At 45.5% G+C, this 20,639-nt stretch overlaps 1 protein-coding gene across 5 annotated transcripts in view; it reads right to left on the reverse strand.

Annotated features, from left to right (window-relative positions):
* Window positions 1–6,022: 6,022 nt before the first annotated feature.
* The window catches only part of LOC122620033 (putative mediator of RNA polymerase II transcription subunit 26), a 28,490-nt gene continuing 13,873 nt past the window's right edge, over window positions 6,023–20,639 (reverse strand). The window contains exons 1-8 of one of the 5 annotated variants that reach the window (XM_043797305.1): window positions 18,042–18,451; window positions 14,689–15,722; window positions 12,191–13,044; window positions 11,488–12,049; window positions 11,237–11,426; window positions 8,034–10,550; window positions 7,442–7,786; window positions 6,023–7,376 (exon numbers count right to left, since the gene is read on the reverse strand). In XM_043797305.1, the coding sequence (XP_043653240.1) occupies window positions 7,355–7,376; window positions 7,442–7,786; window positions 8,034–10,550; window positions 11,237–11,426; window positions 11,488–12,049; window positions 12,191–13,044; window positions 14,689–15,400 (5,202 nt within the window). In that variant the 5' untranslated portion in view covers window positions 15,401–15,722; window positions 18,042–18,451 and the 3' untranslated portion in view covers window positions 6,023–7,354. Of the gene's footprint in view, window positions 7,377–7,441; window positions 7,787–8,033; window positions 10,551–11,236; window positions 11,427–11,487; window positions 13,045–14,688; window positions 15,723–18,041; window positions 18,456–20,639 lie in introns of those variants that run through there. The other 4 variants (XM_043797304.1, XM_043797303.1, XM_043797302.1 and 1 more) reach the window with 4 other exon arrangements.

Genomic DNA, 20,639 nt, shown 5'->3' on the forward strand with positions numbered 1-20,639 from the left:
ATGGGGTTCATCGCATTTTTTTTCACATTCTCACTTTTTTTTCCTTCTTTTTTTTTAATATTATACAGTATATTCAGGGGGTGTGTGTTTGGCTTTGTGTGGGTTCTAATGTGCCAGCGCATATACAAATTATGGTGCTTAACATGTAATACTTAATTTTGTAGAACAAGCGGCGCATTTAGTTTTTGGTCTCGTTCCCCAGCTCCGTTTGCCTTCCTCTCTCATCCTTTCTCTCTTCGTGTTTGGGGACCTCCAAAGGCGCACTTACCTACGGCTAATTCGCTTTGAGTATACGTCATGTGGTGCGCGGCGAAAGGGTTGCCATCACACACTAAGAAGCACGAGCGCTGAAACTGTAAACTTAAATTATGAAAGCTAGGGAAGTGGGAACACTGCTTTAGATTTAACAAAGAGAAACTAATAAATGTAAAATAGATAATAGATAGATGTATTTACCCTGTCTTAAAACTAAAGTTCAATGCAGAAAAGGTAATTTCTCAGAATTTTAAGGCAAATAATTCAGTGTAATACCTTTTTATTTGTCTTTATACAGGCAGTTATCATTTCTTTCGCCGAATTATTTATTATACGCCACTTTTCCCTTTTCACCGTCAATTTGTTTAAGTGTCATTTGGTTGGCCAGGTTAGTAGGCAGCCAAACGGCGACAAAACGTCATCGGAGCCCAGAGACTTTTAGGGAGTCCTCCAGAACAGAGACCAGATACCAAAGACCAGAGACCAGAGTTCCGTGCGGCAATGCGCAATTGAATGAACACGATGACGATGACGATGGCAATGACTCCTTTGAAGGAGCTGCCGTTGAAGTTGAGCTGATTATTGCTGCCTTCTTTATGCGAGTGTGAGTGTAAGTACGAGTGTGAGTTTATGGCAGTGTGTGTGTGTGCTTGTGAGTGAGTGCGAATCCGGGGGCGATTCCTGGAAACGAGCAGCTAATTTAAAATGTATACGACTGTCGGGGACAGAGAGACAATAAAGGGGGGGAGGGGATGTTGCCATTTATGGCCATTACCATGAAGCATTCAACTTTGTCCGTTAACTGCCTGAATGCATAAATTAGCAATTGATTTTTGCTGCATTAAATATTTAAGTTGCGTACTTGGCTGGCTGTTTAAGGGTTGACTTTAAGTTTTGACCGCGCTTAAATCGCCAGATGATCAGAGGCACTTGCCGTTCGCAACTTTTTAAGACCCCTGACAATTTGAACTAGCGGAAAGTTCAAATGTTTCGCTGCTCGTGCACTTAGCAACACTTTAGCTGCCACCTCACTCAGTGCAGCCCTCCTCGTTTTAGCCATCTTTACTTAAGGTTTGTACTTGTATATATATCCTACACATATATACACACTTTTTTATGGCTACATTGTGCGTATATTCGCCCGGTTTCTTTCCCACTTGTTTTTTTTTCTTTCCGCAATTCTTGTAATATCTATAAACGTAATTGGATATGTGGCGCGTCTGACTGTTTGACTGGCAAAACTTTGAGCTCTTCATTCGATGCCGAACTGGACGCTTTTCCGAGCTTTTCCCAAAACGCACGCCACACGTCTGTTGCGCCCGGGAAATTGGCAACAATTGTAGCAAAGCCGCAGAATGGCGGCCATAAAAAGTTGGTATGAAAATTTTACTAAGCGCTATTTGGTCCTTGCACTTTTCCCTTTTCCCTCCTTTTTTTTTGCCCTTTTGTCATGCGTAGCTTTTCTCGCTGAATTGCCGGTTGGGCAATCAATTCACCAATTACACAACTTGACGGCGGACTGTTATGTAATGTGGTAAGTGGAATCGGGGGAACGCTCAAGATCTGCGCGGAAATACAGAAAAAAATCATCAGAGACCTCATATTACTTTGCTTATATTCATGTAAACTTAAATAAACTTGTTCAAGAAAATGCTCTTTTAAAAACTAGCATTAAAAAGCTAAGAAGCTTACTATTACGTATTTTATAATAACACAGTACTGTGTATTTGGCATTATTTGAATTACTTTAATATTTTCGCGCAGTGCAGCTGAGCCGCTTGGCGTGGAGCTGTGGAAACATTGACAGTCACTTGCTGGTTTTCCGCTTCAACTTTGGCAGCATGTCAAGTTCGTCAGATGGCTTCCGTCAGCAGCTGCTGTTACTCTTAACCCTGACCGCCACTTTGGCCCAAACCCCCCACTCCTCCCAATTCCCCCACTGCTTCCAATCCCCCCACTCCTCCCAATCCCCCCACTGCTCCCCATCCTCCCACTCGAAGCCTCCAATAGCTGGCTGAAACTTGATGGCCAAATTTCGTGCGTTAAGCCTTTTGACAGCTGCACCAATTTGAAGTATTTTTCTTAATTTCCCCAATAGATTTTTCCGCACTTTTGCGGCTTGCAACTTGAAAGTAGCCACAGAGGGTTGCAAAGATGGCAAAGATGGTAATATCTGGCAGAAATAAGTGGAGATGATTTTCGGGGGAGGGGGGGGGGGACAGGAAGCTCGGTTTGCAAAACTTTGGCTTAATGTTTGCGCATTTTATGAACCTGCTGCTGGTGGAGCGTGCAACGCAACGACGGCTATATGTACATATAGCAACAACTATTTTGCACTTAGTCGCAGTTGAAGCATAAAATTGATTTTTAATTGGAAATTGTTTGCATATTTGGTGTACGGCCAAGCAGCCAAGCAGCCCCCTTTCACCTGGTGAAAGTGAGCCAAAGTGCATGTGAGAATTTCTGTGTGTGCGAGCAATGAAAAATGAAAAATGCGCAAAAAGAAGGAACAACTTTTAAAAATCCCTGACCTCAAGTGAGACGAGCGGGGTGGAAACTTCAGATAGCACACAGGGTTCACTTGTATGTTGAATTTTTAATTTCTACCCCAACAAACTGCTGCCGAAAACTTCTTTAAATGGGTGCAAAATTGTAAATTGCCTGGAACCTTATGGTTACTTTTTACATTTTATTGCAAACAATCAGTGTTTTTAAGCTACTTACTTGACATTTCCCCCCTTGATTTGCTCAAAAAAGCCAGACGGCAGGAAATCGAATTCACCCACTCATTTCCCATTCCTTATTAAAAATGTATTAAAAATTCACATCAAACATCCGCATGGCAAGCAAAACAAAACGCGAGTGTCTGCGAAGGAGGTGCATCCACAATGATGGCAGTGGGTTGGTGGACAGCACTGTAAACTGGGTCAGATCCACCGGCCAAATCGCGGTCGCCGATTTCGCTGCGGCTGCAACACCACCACCCCACTGAGCCACTGCACCCGGTAGTGCACCACCCATTGACCATTCCACCTGCCTTTGCCCAAAGGCAGTCAAAGGACTCCAACTGTCGAGCATGCGCTGTTCTTCGGGGATTCCCCTGCGGCGAATTCGATGGCCAAAGGCGTTTCACTTTTGGCACAAAACAACACACCACACACAACGCAACACAACACAACACAGCACAACACAATTGCAACTGTGTGTGCCGGTGTTGTCTACAATTTCCCTTTTGTATATCAATTGCCTTTCATTTTATGGCCTTTTATTGCTTCATTTCGGAATTTTCGGTGTGTTTACCATGCGGCGTCCTGTGCATCGCGTGTCCCAGGCCCACGGGGCATTGGATACGTCGTTTTTGGGGCTACGGGCAAACGGGTTACGGACTATGGACTACGGACTATGGACTATAGACTCCGCTCTACGGACTACGGACTGCCAGCAAACGGACTAATGATGCCACTTGCCGGCAGCAGGAGCGACAAACAAAAGGCGCTGGAGAAGTTTGGCTTCTGGCATTCGACGTGGCGTGTCCTGGCACTGCCAAAAACCACAAAAGAAAGGACAGCGGCACTCAGCGACTTTTATGAGGTGGCATTTCGAATGCCCTTTCCTTGTATTTAAATGATTGTAATTGCAATGATTACCATTTCATTTTGAATATGTCCTATTGATAGTTTTTGCATTTCCCCATTTATATTTAATTCAATAGGTTAAGAGTGCAAAGGATCATTTGAAATAGTTTTAAGAAAGAAAATAAATATTAAATAACTAAATTAGTGAGCTTATCTATTAGAAAGTTCCAATTAATCGCAACCATATCCAATTGAATGTCGAAATCGCACTACCCCCCGCCGTTTTGTTTGCGATAGGACATCTCGTCCTGCGACCGCCCATCTCATGTCCTTTGTCAAGGCATGTCTTTAGTCATATTTGGTTGTTGTCCTCTGTTTGTTGTTCGTGTTGCGGGTTGCTGGCGGGTCATGTGCATGTAATTATTTTAGTAAAAATATGTGAATGCAAATACTGTAGGCCTCATTCGCAGTGCAATGTGCATATTTTATGCACTTTTGCTTTCCGCTTGACAGCAAAATTTATTTGACCGACTTATTTTTCGTGTTCCCATTTTTCACTTGTTTATATTTATTTATTTTTTTTGTTTTGTATTTTCTACAAAGGGGGCGTGGCACACACAATGGGAACAGAGACAATAACAGCGTTGACAACAGCGACATTGCTCTTGAGAATTACACTTGTATACGCACGAGCTTGTGCATTTGTATATTCGCAGTTTAAACAAAAAACTTTTAATTACATTTGAAACCACGCAGCGAAACGAGCAAGAATTAAATGTCATATGCAAATTGTTGGCAGCACTCGCGGCCCAAATGAGCAAACTTAATGGCCAACAAATTTCAATCGAAGACGCAAAGAAAAGTGAAAATATTTGCTTAACAAAACATTTGCTCCTTTGCATTCGTGGAATTTGCAGAAACACTTGGAAAAAAATTGTTTAAAAAAAAAAAATAAAATAAAAAATATGCTTTGAAAATTTTAGCAAATACGAATTTTTTTGATCAGCTATATTTCATATTATATTTGTTTTACTTATCACAATCAAAATGTAAATTGAATTCAAAAAGAGCATAAGGGTATCGAAAATACTTTTTAAATTAGAAATTAAATAGGAAATTGAAACATTTTTTGTATTTGATAACTATCAAATATTTTTTGGGTCTTTTTCTTTAATTTTTACGAGTGGTGGTGCAAAAAGCGTAAGGACTGCCACATGGCTAATGATAATTATCAAGCCAACACACGCACACACTCGCAATTGTTCCTGGCTCCCATAATAAATATTTGAAAATATTTCTGCGTAATTTTATTTCCCAATTTCAAGGCAAATGTGTGAACAGTATGTGCTGGATTTTCGGTGGGCCGCATGGGTGCTTCTTATGTAACTTTGCCAGCCATACTTTCGCGCCTTTTGCAACTTTAGCGTTTTCATTATTTTATTTAATTAGGTAAATGTATGCAAAGGCACCCAGCCCATATGCATATGTGTGTGTGCTCTCCCACACACTCACGCATAGCGCAACATGTGCCTCGGTAATTACAATTACTTTTAATAATGTTGCTTTAAATGGGCCAAAAGGGTTCAGGTTTAGCTCCTGTTTCTTAGAAAGCTAAGCAGCGAATTAACTTTGCGCTTGAAGGAAATTTAAACGGATTTCTCTGGCGGATAAATCAAAAATCATAAACACGAGTAATAAGGTTACGTAATTAGGGGTTCTTGTGTCTATAGAAATGGGTGCTAATCTGCAAGGATTAGAACAACTTCGGAGGTATTTTTCAAGCCGAACTTTTAGTAGAAGAGTTGTAAGTCAAGTTTTTGCGAGTTTCTATATAAAAGCCGTCTTAAATTTATACAGATAAAATGCTTAGCAACCGAAATACATAACTTATTAATCTTTAAAAGAAAAAAGTCTATGAACATGTGGCAAAATTAATGTAATATAGTTTCAAATATTATTTCAAATCAGAATACAACACAGTTTAAAATGCACTGTTACATGCTTATAGCCACTGTTTTACGTATACAGTTTCCAAGCCATATCAAACAGTTTGAAATGCACTGTCACATGCTAATAGGCACTGTTATACACCATGCACAGTTTTGGAGTCCAACACCAAAGTGTAATATACAGTTTCACACCAACTGTTCGTGACTACCAATGCCATTCGCGAAATGAAAAAACTGAATTGATTTTATTTTCATAATACTTTTTGCTTGTTTATTAATATTTTTATTGATTTTGTATTTTTATACATTTTTTACTTTTCGTTTTAATACATAATATACTCCCGCATATCCATTTGGTGATAAATTCTCCCGCAAATCTATAATATGTGTGTTCGTCCGCTTGTACATAATACAATTAGAGTAGCTATACAATTAAAGATAGAAAAGTGTTTGACTTAAGGCGTACAAACTAAACGATGTCTTCCAGCAGTTAAATAACCAATTAACGTTATGTCATAGACAGATGGATATTATTAAATAGATACAAATAAAATAGTTAGTTTAATAGTAGGTATAGCTGGAAACATATATCGTACAATTGAAATCACTTTTTGAGCCTGCGCTCAACAGCATAAGCTCGTTACAAACGAAATGAAAATTGCCGCATAAAATGCAAACAAAACCAGATCTTGCGAGTTAAAAACCAAATCAAAAACTGCAAAGCATTCAGTAATGAATTAAAGGCCATTTGGAAATTTCTTTCCTTGATTTTCTCCATATTTTCGTTCAGGATCAGCATGAGCATGGAAATAGCAACAAATAAGATTTATTCTAATGCACCCGGGGCGTAATATCGATTGGATCCGCTCTTGAGCTCTTCAATTATTGTATTCGGGTATCCAATATATCTGGTTTTTTGGCCCAGTAACTTTTGTATTGTTTGCTGCTCGAGTATTGACAGTATATGCCTTTTTGCATTGGGTATAGAAAATATTTTATACACATCATGTTCATCATGTTTCCTGTGGGTAGCAAAGTCATCTTAGTCATTTCATTTTGAATAGGTTGTGGAAAAGCGAGTCTACGCGTACATATATATATATATATATCGTCTTGTGTGTGTATATACATCAAAATATTTGTTTAATTTACGCGTACTTGGCATATGTATAGATTTCATTATGTATACTTTGTAAAAAAAGAAAATTTAGCTACTTCCTCTCGCAGACGTCGCTGCTCTACCGCAAATAAGGACAACAAAATCAATCAAAGATACCAGCACATCTCGCTATCAGTTCTCGCTCCGATCGAATCTTTTTGATCTGATCAAACCATCTGCCATCTAAATATCACTTTCCGGGCCAATAGTAACTAAGCAATCGAGCCGCACACAAAGCCTTAGTCTAGAATTTTACAATGTTGCATTGTTTCTGGTTGTTGAATATGTTTTGTTTGCTTTTTGCTGTGTTTTTCTCTTCAATGGATTGTTTTTTTTTTTTTGGGGGGGTGTGGTGTTGTCTGTTGTCTGCCGCTGACTAATTGGGATGACTTGGACGCTTGGACTCGTGTGGACGCTCAACGCACTCGCGAGGTGGGTCTGCAAGGTAACATGGCTATTAGCAACAGTTTTCGATCATCTGAATCATCATTATCATCACTTACCTGGGCGACTGGGCAACCGCCTGGCGTTTGGGCGTATTTGGCGCCGTAACCGCCACCCGATTGGTGGGCGTGCGTGCCCTGGCCGAAGTGGGGGTTGCGGATGTGGGCGTGGTCGTGCCGACCAGGCTGTACCGCTTCGGCTGCACCATCCTGCTGGGCGATCGAGTGCTGACCTTGGCTCCGCCGGCTGCTTCCTGGGCGCTGGTCAGTCTGCTAGGGCGGGGGGAGGAGGTAAAGAGACCGGGTTTGTTGTGGCTTTTAGTGACAGTCTTGGGATTGGCCGGCCGAGCCGGTGAGGGCGTGGCCAAAACGGGGGCAGCACGTGACGAGGTGGGCGTGGTACTTCTGAGCATCAGGCACGCAAACAAAATCAACATCATGCAAAATAATAATTTTGACGCAAGGATTTGGGTGGTCGATTTGCCAAAAATGAAAAGAAATAAATTTGGGAAACATAACATACATAAATGGTTCAAAACAATTAATTTGGAATGTTCGCTATAGGACGTGCAAGTCGGTAGTATTTAAATTAAAATATAATCTTCCGACTGGCACTTCATAGTGTAAGATGTGTGGTTTGAGAGCTACTGACCTGCCCGCTGGGTAGCTAACAGGCCTTGGAATCCTTGACCTTGGCGCCGAGTTGGAGCCAGTGGAAGTGGCCGAGGTGGGCGTGGAGCCGCCGCTCTTGGTGGCCGCCTCGCTGGCCAGCTCCTTGAGCATGCTCGAGTCCTTGCTCATGAGCTCCCACTGGATTTGCAGGCGCTTGAAGCGATTGCTTTCGATCTTGCGCTGCTCCAGCACATCCACGGTATCGCGCTTCACTGCGCCCATGGAGATGTTGGGCGAATTGGGGGGCGTGGCGAAGCGTTTGGCATGCTGCTGCAGTCCGGCCGCCACGCCCTCGTCATTGAACGACACCTTCTTCTGCTGGCTAAGCACACGGCTCACCTCCTTCTTCAGGGCAGCAGCATCGTAGGTCACCTGCTCGCCGGAAGACTCCAGAATCGAGGCAATCTCCGCGTAGTACTTGAGCTCAGAGCGCGGCAAGGAGGCCAGGAAGCTCTCAGCGCGAGCCCTGGCATCCAGATCCTTGCGTGAAAGCCGCTGCTTCACCGGCTGCGCTGGCTGACTGTGCTCCTCCTCCTCAAAGACATCGGCCAGTTCGTCGGTGGAACCCAGGCCGTAGTTGTTCGGTGGCTCCTGCAAACTGCGCCGCTTCTCCAGCTTGGTCAGCTTCTGCGTCTGCTGTGCCTCGATCATGGAGTTGCGCTTGGAGCGCGCCTGTGCGGAGTGTGCCTTGCGCAGAATGCTGCGGGGCATGGGTTGCGGCGGGGTTTGAGTTAACTGACTACCGGGACTGGTTTCCACGCCCGAGTCCATGCGCTGCTGATCGTACTGGTACACATACATCTGCTTCAGCGGATCCACGTCCAGCTCCGAGTCGGTAAGCAGCATGGATGAGCCGCGATAGCCGGAGCTGGGCTGCTGGCTGGATCCCGAGCTGGATGCCTCGTCCATGTGGGTCTGCTGGCCCTGGAAGTACTTGGCACAGTCGCAGATGTGCGTGCGATTTCGGCGCAGCGGCGGCGACATACAGAAAAGTGGGCGCTGTGATAGCTCCGCATCCAGTTGCCGCACCAGGTGCTTCACCTCCGGAATGTGCTGCAGCCGCCGGCGGTATTCCGTCGGCAGCAAGGTGGCCAGCGACTGCCAGTCAGCAACGTGCTTGTAGTCCAGCGTCTTGAGGATTTCATCATCGCTCACGCTCTGGCTGTTGTTGCGCTGCTTCTTTAAAGATCCCGAGCTGCTGGTACTTGCAGTCGCCCCATCCATCGTCATCTTGTAGTTGAAGGGCGAGAAGATCACGTCTGTGCTGGCATTAGTCTTAACGAATCCCAAGTCGGGCAGGGCATAGTTTGGATAGATCACGTAAATGGGCGCCTGTCGCTCCTCGCCCAAGTTATTGAGTTTCTCGAGGAAGGAGGGCGGCACACAGCGATAGCGTTCGCTCAGGCTGCTCCTGGTGGTGCTCAGCGATCCGCAGGAGGTCTGCATGGAGCGCGTGATCATTTCGGAGCTGGAGGCACACGACAACGGACGCGTACTGGTTCCGCAACCCGCTTCCGACCGCCTGGGCACCTGGGTTAGCTGCTCCGAGCTGGCCTCCGAGGACATTTGACTGCCAGTGGACACCTGGGCGGCCAGTTGGTACAGTTGTGGATTCCTTAGCGGCATACTGCGACGACGATGTGCTGGTGAATTGGTCGCAGTTAACGATCCCGTGGAACTGGAGGTGGCGACATCGTCGTAGAACACTGCCTCCGAACGGGCCCTCAACTGACGTCTGGGTGTCTCCGTTTCTGGGTAGTGCTCCTCCTCGTCATGCCGACTGACTGCCGATCCCTTGCCCGAGTCGTTCATACTCTTCTTGCGCAGTCGCTGCTCCAAGGAGCCACTGCTGGAGCTGGCCGCATCGCTGGAGGGCCAGCAGCCGGAAGAGACATCCATGCAGGTGTGCGCACTGGCCTGGGCACCCAAATCCTCCTGGCCGCCACTGCTGTTGCTGCTCTTCTGCTTGATGAACAGCTTGACTAGATTGAAGGCTGGCGGATTGGAGGAGTTGCCCGAGGAGGCAGAGCCGGAAATGTGGAAATTCTGGCTCTCCTGCGAGCAGCTGCAGCGATGCTTGTGGCGATGGTGGTGCGAGTGGTGATGCTGCTGTTGTGGCTGCTGTGCTGTGGGTGTGATCTGTTCGATGGGCAACTGCTGATCCGCCTGCTGCTGCAGCCGCTCCGAAATCGACACACTAATGGATATGGGCATCTGGCACATGGGCAGCAGATTCCTGGACCTCGACTTGCCCGCCTCCATGGTGGAGGTGCTGATCGCCTGCGAGACGTTCAGTGGCACCGCCTGTGGTCCGTGCTCCTCCGGGCCCTGCTCCTTGAGGCAACTGCCCGCCATGGATTCCTCGTTCTGCAGATTGGGCAGACTGCTGCTCTTCCGCACGGTGCACTGCGGTAGGTGTCTGGTTATGGTGATGGTCTCCGTGTTGTTGTTCCCCGAGGGATACCTGCGAGCGGGCGAGACAAGGAATAACGAGCGTCTTTACCACAACAGACACGTCGAGCGTTTGGGATTACAATTTTGTTGGCGGAAGGTTTTCTTTTTCTAATTTCTTTTAGGTAGGAAGCGGTTGGTTGTGAGGTTTTCGGATTGGTTGCTGCCACGGTTTATGACTTCTTTACCTGCTGGCGTCTGTGCTGGGTTTATTTGCATAATATTTTCGGGTTTTCTATTATCCTGGCTAATCGTTTTGTGAATGAGTTATGCGGGCTAAGCCCGTAATTGCCCATCTCCAGGGATTAACTTGCGACCCTTGAAGGTTAGCATATGCTGGCGTGGAATATACGCCAAAAAGACCCAGTTCCCATTTGAAATTACCCCCCGCAGTGTTCGTTCCGTACGTTAATATGCCAGCCGGCAGGCAAATGGAACTAAATTGAATTCAATTGAAATGACCCCACACGATTGTTGCAATGAGAGCGGCCTGCAAGGAAGGGGGAAATGTGTCACATCCGCCTTGAGGTCTTGATGATGACGTTTGGCATTCTGAGGCTGGACTTCTAGTTATCTCATATGTAGTTCAGTTTATCTTGATCAATAGAACGCTGTCTCTGAGCACATATGGCGTAATATTTACTTAAACACTGGAAAACTACGCGGGCAACAACCAATCCTCAGGATAATGTGCGAATCCGGTGCGGCATGTGTTGTTCTGTTTGAACCTACCGCTGCAGCTTGGCCGCCGATGAAGTGGCGGCCTGTCCCTTGGGCGACATGGGACAGAGTGGCTGGAAAGCCTGGGCCGAACGCGACATGGAGACCTCCAGGGCTTTGTTGCGCTTCACTATGTCCTCCAGATTGCTGTGCAAGTTGATGCAGTTCTGTTTGTTCCTGGCGGCAATGTCACTGGGATCCGCTACAAAGCAAAGTTTGAATATATAAGTTTGGATTCGCACTTAAGTACTTGCATTACTCACCATAGAAACTATCATCCGAGTAGAGCACACTGCCCTCGAAGGCGATCGTGTAGTTGTCCTTGTTGCACGTGAGTATAATCTCGCCGTCGTCCGGATAGGCGTCCATGTCCAGGGAGTCCACCGAGATGTGCGACTCCCGCACCGGCGAAAAGAGCAACTCCGACTTGCAGAAGGAGTTGTCGATCAGTTCGTTTGTGGAGGTAGTCGACGTCTGGGACATGTTGTGCTGCAACATATTGCTGTGTTGCAGCACCTGTTGCTGTTGCAGCTGCTGCTGTTGTTGCTGCTGCTGTTGCTGCTGCTGAAGCAGCAACGATTGCTGAAGACGACTGTTGGCACCGCCCAAGCTCTTGCAATAGGCGGGCAGCTGCGAGAGCAGGGAATGTATGTCCTCCGCCCGGAAACTCTCCATGTCCACCTCGGCCAGATTGGCGTCCAGATTCTTGGCCAGATCCTCGTAGTAGATCAGATCACCCATCGCATTGTACGAGGCCGAGAGGGAACTCAAAACGCTGCGCTGCATTCCGCCGCAGCCATCTCGGTAGCCGTAGTCCAGGAACCACTGGTAATCGGAATTGTCGTGAGTAAAGTCGTGCGACGAGGCCAACGAGCAGTTGAGATTGTTGCCACCGCCATTAGTAGTTTCCCGCATCCCGCCACCAACGCCACCAATGCCACCACCACCACAAAGCATCCCACCTACCCCAAGTTGCTGCTGCTGCTGTTGTTGCTGCTGCTGTTGCAACTGTAACTGCTGCTCGTTGCTGCGACCTCCTGGCGTGGTTGCATTGCTATTATAATCCGATTCCGGCGTGGCTGCCATCTTGCCCAGTGCAAAGTTATTGTTGCCCTGATGCTTCCTGGAGTTGTCGTTGTCGCAGTACAGCAGACCACTGGAGTCCTCGCCAAACAGGAGACTGTCGCTGGGCGTGATGAGGCTGCTGCTCACCTGCTCATTCAGGATAATGCTGCGCAAGGCGTTGTTATACCGATCCAAGTTGCTCAGCACAATGGCCACATTCTGCTTGAGACTCTCCTCGCTCAGTTCCTCCGCAGCCAGATCCTCCTCCACATCGCTGCCGCCCAGCGATTGCAGTTGCTGCTGCTGGCACTGCTGCAGATGTTGCTGCTGCAACAGGCGATCGGTCAGCTGCTGCTGCTGGTACCGCTTCCCAATCGTCGCCTGTGCCGTGGAACTGCTGAATGGCGAGTTGCTGGGACTGTTCAGCGGATTGCGGTAGCTGAGCGGGGAATGTGGCGATGATCCGGGCAGAATGTGGGCAGCCGTGTTGTTGCCGTTGTTTAGCTGGCTGAAGGGCAAGGTCTGCTGAAACTTATGGGGACGCTTATGCTGCTGCTGCTGCTGCTGCTGCTGTTGCTGCTGCTGTTGGGCCAATCGTTGAAGCAGATGGGGGTGAGAGTTGGGATTGGATGGAGTGAATGCTTGCTGATGGATGGGTGAGTTCTGAGGCGGCTTCTGCTGAGATGCGGTGAAATGCGGTTTGCTGTGATCGTTGTTTGTTGAGAATTCTGTCATGCCACGTCGAATTTTTGTGCCTGCAAGCAGAAGAAGCAATTGTACACTTGAGTAACTAATCTTAAATCATCGGCTAATATACTTAAATGGTTAAATAAAACTGCTGATTAAACTACCTGCTGGATAATCCCACCGAGGGGCGCACACAATGTTAATTGTCTAATCAGCATTGACACTGAACTTGCCTCAATTAAGATGCCACAGCACCGGGGCGACAACCAACTCCGGCTAATGATCTATCCCCATTTCCATTCCCATTTCCATTTGCACTCTCCCACTCTCCACTCTAATGGACATTAGCGTGCCGCACACATTTCGTAGTAGTAAAAACCTGACTGACGGAGGCGCCCATCTATTGTTGGCATGTTTCAATTAATTTTTACGATGCCAAGCCCCCCTTCCCTATAGCAAATAAGAATGACACTGTTCGGGTGACAGACTCGCGACTCCCTCCACATATGCCAGCAAAGCGAAAAGCTGTAAAAATTATTTTTATACGTCTAGGAGATTTTTACGAGTCAACACCCATGGATCGCATCGGATAGGATCGCAGTGTCCTATGTCCCCCAACGTCATCACTAAAAAGTTCAATTGGAAAATGTGACATTTTCCCATCTTGCTACATGCAACATGCAACGGCCGTCCGCCAGCGGCAATTAAAGGTTAAACCTGATGGTATTGCATGTCTCAAGGCGGTAATACAGTAGTTCAGTGCCTAGGAAAACCTTCTCGTTTGCCGCATTGCTATCGATTGCAGTTGCTGGGTGAGACTTTCTTATGCAATTCCTGCTATGGTATCGCACACAGAATTTGAATTTAAAATTAACTCCGCGTATAAACAAATCAAGGAAAATCTGGGAGAAAGAAAGGGGAAGGGTAGCGAGTTGGGGAACCTCCCAGAAAGTGCAGACACAAGAGATTACAGTTTTCAAATAGATTCTCCCCCAAACTCAGCGAACTTTTCCTACAGCCGACAAGTGGCAAAGCACATGTTTTTCCCGCCCAGCCATCTCTCAACCTCCCCCAACCCAACGAAACAGAAAAGAAGAAAAAAACAGAAATATGAAATGAAAAGCCATTTCATATTTGGGCCAGCGCGAGATTACGGACAAATAAAAATATTTTTTAATGCATTTTGTGTGTAGATACGCAGTGCATTCATAGGGTGGTCCACTCCAGCAGCGGAACACTGGAGCAGCGGAGCAGTGGAGCCGGAGGAGGGCCAGTGACTTATGGCGACTGCTGGCCTCTCGGAGCTCAATTAAAGTTAATTGAAATTACAAAAGCCCGTCTCGAGATGCTCAAGAGCAGAGGCAGAGCTGGGAAAGAAGCGATCTTTTTACAAAGACACAACTTTAATCCACCACTGCACCAGCTAAATCTGGTTTCATTTTATTGCTAATTAATGTGATGCACAGCAAGGAAGTAATGATAGCCATAATAATTACATTTTCTATTAAGAATGACTGCATACCTCTTATATATTTACAAGATATACCTATGTTTTTGATAAACCATTTTCAAACATCTTAACTTGTTTGCTTATAGCATCTTAGCAAGCTTTCAGTTGTTTGAACGGTTTAAGCTAAGTTCAAACTTTCCTTATATCTTAGATACTAAATGAGTTGGGTTCGATTAAAAGCTAAGACTTATCAAGTGCGCACCTTGGCCCAAAACTCTGCCATTGTTTCGCTGGTTAATGCTGTTGTTCAGATAGTTGTTCAGATAGTCATTGTCATTGTTGCTGTTGTGGTCCACATAAAGTTGCTGCTGCTGTTGTTGCTGCTGCTGCTGCTGCTGCAGTTGTTGCTGCTGCAGTCGCTGCTGCCGCAAATACTGTTGATTGCAGGTGAGAGCCGCCGTTGTAGTTTTTTCTGTTGCCGCTGCCGGAGGCGAGGGCACGCCTTGTTGCAGCAGTTGCTGTTGCAGGCGACGACGCTGCAGCAACTGCTGCTGCAACAGTTGCAACTGCTGCTGCTGCATGCGCTGGTAGAAGCGTATCTGCTCGAGTTGATGCGGACTAACGCCAATGTTGCCATGTTTCGTGTGCTGGTGCCGCTGATGTTGCAGCTGCTGCGGCGCATAGTAGTTCTCCTTGGAGGAGCTGTTGCTGTCGCAGCCGCTGCTGGTGCTGCTGCTGTTGCTGTTGCTGCTGTTGTTGCTGCTGTTGCTATTGATGTTGCTGTTGATGTTGCTGGTGGCACCATTGTGGACATGTTGCCAGCAGGCCGTGTGGTTGCCATTGGCATCGCTGTGCGCTGGATTGCCGTGGCCGCCGGTGTGGTGGGTGCAATCGATGCCGGCCCTGGAGCAGGCGGGACAGCGTTTGGAAATGTCTACGAATCTCATGATGAAGGCGAGCAGCAGCAACAACATCTAGTTGTTGCAGGCGTATGTTGCTGCCGGTTTATTTTTGGCCAGTCCGCTGCGGACCAACGCTGCGATGTTGCCAAGTTGCCTGTTCTTGGCAGTGTTGTGTCTCTGCTTCACTTTTGCTGTATTTTTAGTTATTGGCTCGTTTTTGTTTTTGAGCGATTCAACTCCATTGATTGGTTGCACATTTTTATTTGGTTTGGATTTTTCCCGTTTTCCCTTCGATTTTTTGTTTTCTATGCTGCACTTTTCATTTTGATTTCTTCGTAGTCTTTTGATGCTATTTATACATGTTGTTATGCTTGATGCGTAAGTTTTCTCTTCTCTACACGACACATGGACCAAGTTTTATATATAAAAATAACACCGAATTTCTGTGTGTGTGCGATGCTACACTGTTCAGCGCACAAAAAGTTTTTGTGTCTGTTGATATGTTGTCGGTGTGAGGAGCATATAAAAATAATTTACGAGTTTTCTGCAGTCGGTTTTCGGGACTTTTATGTTTTCTTCACTTTTTTCCACCCAAACTTTAATGCGGAGTTTCGACGAAAAATTTCTAAAATTATCCCACGACACTAACAATGTGGCATAAACAAAAGCTGTGTTGCCACCGGCGATTTATGCCCCTGCGGCTTTGGGCCAAACCCGAAATGCAATTCCCTCGCCTTTCCTAGCGCGCAAATTAACTGCATTCGGGCCTCGTTAGCAAAAGCGTTAGCAGCAAAGCCCCCAAAACACTCAAGCCGCCTAATTTACGGCCTCGAATTTCCGACACAAAAAACGGAAACGGCCACAAATCCTTGCTGAACAGGGCTTTTGAAGCCTTGACGCTTTTGGCCAGGCTCGCCGCCGCAGGTGGCTAAATTTAAAATTGGTGGCCGCAAAAGACACTTAGCCAAGTTCATTAATATTAACTTGTCGTCCGACTTTTCGGCGGGCATGTGTCATAATGTTTGCTATTGAAATCTATCTAGAGCGCACATGAGCTTGCCAAAAGGAACCACCAGGTGCTTGGCACAATGAGATTATACGACTATAGGAGATATATCTGCATAGTTGATGCCTGACATCAGCAAAAGATACAATATCTTTATGCAACTAAATAGCAATGAGCAACTGCAGAAAATATAAAACCCCTTTTTCGTAGTGTAAAAAGGCAGACAAAGGATCGCAAAATGGCCACCAACCACCGGGGAAAGCGTCGTGCAGGAAAAGGAAACCCTCAGGACTGCGTTTCAATATCGAGAAAGGGAAAGTCTGAGCAGCGGCAGCAAATTGCCACCGAGGAGTGCTCAGGCGCACCAAGGACCTGGCTCGGAAAATGCCAAACTCGCTTGCCGCAGCTGGCAAACGGCCAAAGCAAATACATAGGAACCAACCAACACACTTTGCCACAAGGAGGTGGCACGCACAAGTGTATCGAGTATATATGTTGGACAAGAAAAAGTGCTCTCGCATTGAGGCGGCATTTAAGCAGCTACGATAAACATGGTGGCAAGTTGTCCATGGCCACGCTCCAGCTGCCTTGTATGTGCCAACAGCCATGAAGTTCTTGAAATCATAAACATAATGCTTTCGGAACGAACGAATGAAAGAAAGAAGCCGACGCACTGCGAAAATATTGTGAAAATTGCAGATGCATTTCGATTTCGCACGCAACTCATTTGGATTTCTCTTTGCACCTTGCAATTTTCTGCGGCCCGTGGGGCAAAAATAAACAGCGCATGTTGCCGCTGCGAAAGTACAGTTTTTTCCACCCAGTTGCAGCCGCAAGCAAGGTGTATCCCCCACCAGGTTCAATCACATTTTGAACTCCACCAAAGTGTTTGTTTAGGTGTTGGCATTGCGGAAAAGTCGAGGGAATTATGTGGAAAATTACACATTACATTGGCCTCTAAAGTGGCCAATTGAAAGCTACAAAAGTTTGATAGTGTTCTCTATGAATTCAAACCAATAAAACAAGACTTTTTAGATACTTTCTTTTTGTTTCCTATAGACAGTTTCGAATCCTTCATACTGCCGCATAGCAAGTTCTCTTTTATAAACACAAGTACATATATTTTCCTCATTGTTCTAGAGAAGGCAAGCATTTTAGTTTAGTTCAACGCACTTGTTGGCCTACATTGCGCCTAGAAAATGGCAGCGGGAAAACTCTTTTGGCGGAGTTCGCCATGCCCGCCAATTAAATGAGGCAGCCCAAGAAAAAGAAAATGTATCTGCAGTTGGGCAGATGGGGATGCAGTTACAGATACATATGGCCGCATTGTCGATGTTGCTGCTACTTTGGGTGCCGATTGTAATTACGAAATCATCAAACGCATGTGTGCATATCGACGCGGAAGTCTTTTAGTTTGGCGAAAAGGTCAAAGCTATTTGCGAAGCTGGCTAAAAACAGCTGCAGATACAGTTGCCACTTTGACAGGCAAATCGGTTTTATCAGCGAATTGCAAATCGCTTTGATTTGCCTTCAAATAAACACTTTTGGCATGTCCAACTATTTTTAGTTGATAAGATAAGCCCTAAAGCTGCTAGAAATGCAACTGACAACCTGATAACCGATTAGATACAGGCGCCGACTGCGGATGATCTCATTTCCTACTGCAGAAAACTCGTAAATAATCGTTAAATGCTGGCATTACTTTACCCCAAAAATCGGATTGCGTATTAGATAATCCCAAACGGTTCGTTGTCAAAGAGAACTTTGGTTCCTTTGTTCGTATCAGACATTCAAGAAAGTACACAAACACACACAATCTTCTTGGCTACCGACGATGCACTCAAGATGGCCAATCTAACGAGTATCTTTGAGATAATTCTGTGGGGCTTGGCCCACGCACAATTAAAGCCCTTTAAGTGATTCCGCTTTGATTGGGCTGCTGCGTCACACAGAGTATCTATGAGTTTATTATTCACACCAGACGAACGGAACGACGAACAGAACGACGAACGGAACGACGAAACGCGTAAACAAATCAAGCGAAATGTGAAACGAAAAATAAGAAATACATATAGAGATATATGTATGGAAAATAATCAAGGCTTTCACAACCGACACGCTCCGCACATTTTCACAGTTGCACCAGCCCAAGGAGACTGACTGAAAATGAAAATACGCGAGCGGCCACGACAATCTGAAATCCGAAAAAAAGAGGCGAAGCGACGGCTACAAAGCGACGCGGCCTCTGTGTGGATGTGTGTGTGTGCGTGTGAGAGTATCTGTGAGAGGGCACCTCCCAGTGTAAGTATCTTCGGGGTGTATCCGAGTCCCCGAGTCCGAGTGAACAGAATGAAAAGCGCCCGAAAACGCACGAAGCACAACAGCGCACGGCACATTATACAATGTGGTGCATCGCCGAGTTAACCCCAAAATCAAGAAGCATGCAGCAGGGAGTCCGGCGAAAAGTGAAATCGAGAGCGGCAACTTCGTGGATACGGCTAATGGCACCATCTGTGGCGCAGCAAGTGCAACCCTTTGGATGCCATGGCAATGCAAACGTTACAGGAGTTCAGCATCCATGGGATACTGTAGGGTATCTAATAGATATAAAGATGAATTCGCATTCTAGAGAAACTAAGGAAGTAGCTAATTCTTTTAGAACTAAAGCCATTAATATTACATTTAGCTTTCCCCCCATTCCATATATAATAAGAAACTTAGTTCACCTGACTGCCACTTTATTATAAAATCAGAACATGAATTTATATTATTATTGTTTGATGTCTAAGCCTGATAACAATCTCCCATTAGAGAACTGAATACAATACCCGTACAAATAGCATATTATAAATAAATTTAATCACTAGTAAAATCTAAACTAATTATACAAACAAGTAGTAAGTTACAAGTCATCGTTATTGATCATTGAAAGCGATTTTTATTTGCTTTAATAGTTTGAAATAAATATAGAACGCCGTATTCATTTTTATGTTCTAACTTCTAACTTTCCATTCATCGATCATTTTAACTTGTCACAGTTAAGATCCTCTTAGATATAAAACAATTTCTAAATTACTAACAACTATTTGTAATATTTGTATCTGGAGTCGAATAAATCACAGACCATCTGGGAAGTAAATCAACTGCAGATTTTGATTTATCTCCGCGACTAATGAAGCTGTTCAAGTGGGAAGCCAAGTGCCACTTGGTCCGTCCACACAAACATCCCTCCTCCACTGCACTGCCATGGTGGTAAATAGAGCCCGAAGAGCCCAAAGAGCCTGAAGACGCCTCTTCCGGCAGGATGAGGATCGAGTTCCCCGGCACGGCGCATGTGCACGTGCTGCAAGCAAAGCAAATAGCAAAGCAAACAGCGCACATGCGTCCCTCTTTGAAATTCAACACCGAACATAAAATTATATCATAGAAGCAAAGTTCGAGGGGGGTTCAAAGGACGGGGGCGATGCACAAGTGCTCATTAACAATTACAAACAGGCGATCAGTCAGTGGAGCGCACCAAATTTTCCAATAAAAGCATTATAAATGCGCATAGATTTCCCCCATGAGATTCGAATGGGCGACAAAGGCAGTGCATGAATGAGTTGAATACATTAAGTAATCATCGGCATTCCCAGCACAAACACCCTGTAGATGTATAGTATATAAACTCGTATATACATACATTTACCCCCTATCTATTATCAGCTGTTTTGGTGTACTGCTGATTAAATCAACCTCAAACAGAAGGGGAATGCTAAAAAAGATATACATAAAGATCGCTTTCAATGAACGGCAATTGGCTTGTTTACATGCAGATACGAAAAAGTATATATACAAACGCTGTTTTTTGTATTTTCTGCTACTTTTATTTGTCAATTAATTATTGTCGGCTTCATGAGATCAGCGGATGCCACAAGTCGTGGGTGTGGAAAGGGGCGAGCAGCAGGTCGTGATCATAATCCATAAATTAAAATACCAGACACAGCAGCCCGATCGCAAAAAAGAGAGAATTATAATTGATCTACAGCGGATGAAAGTGAGACTACATGGCATACTTTTAGGTGGATTTCAGAATTTTCCTGCCATATCGATGGTTTGGTTTCAGTTCTAATTGAATTTAGCTGTTTTTCCACAGTTGCAGCCATGACTCATCCGCCGACTTCCAAAGTCAGGCATGACAAATCCATTTGCCCCCAACTGCCGATCCAATTGTGGCCCTCGCCAAATTAGCATGGAACAATCCACCCTCGAATATAGCACATACTATAGCACATAATATAGCATAGTATGGCATAGTATAGTATA

The sequence above is a fragment of the Drosophila teissieri genome, chromosome 3R (genome assembly GCF_016746235.2).
Source record: "Drosophila teissieri strain GT53w chromosome 3R, Prin_Dtei_1.1, whole genome shotgun sequence".
Taxonomy (NCBI): domain Eukaryota; kingdom Metazoa; phylum Arthropoda; class Insecta; order Diptera; family Drosophilidae; genus Drosophila; species Drosophila teissieri.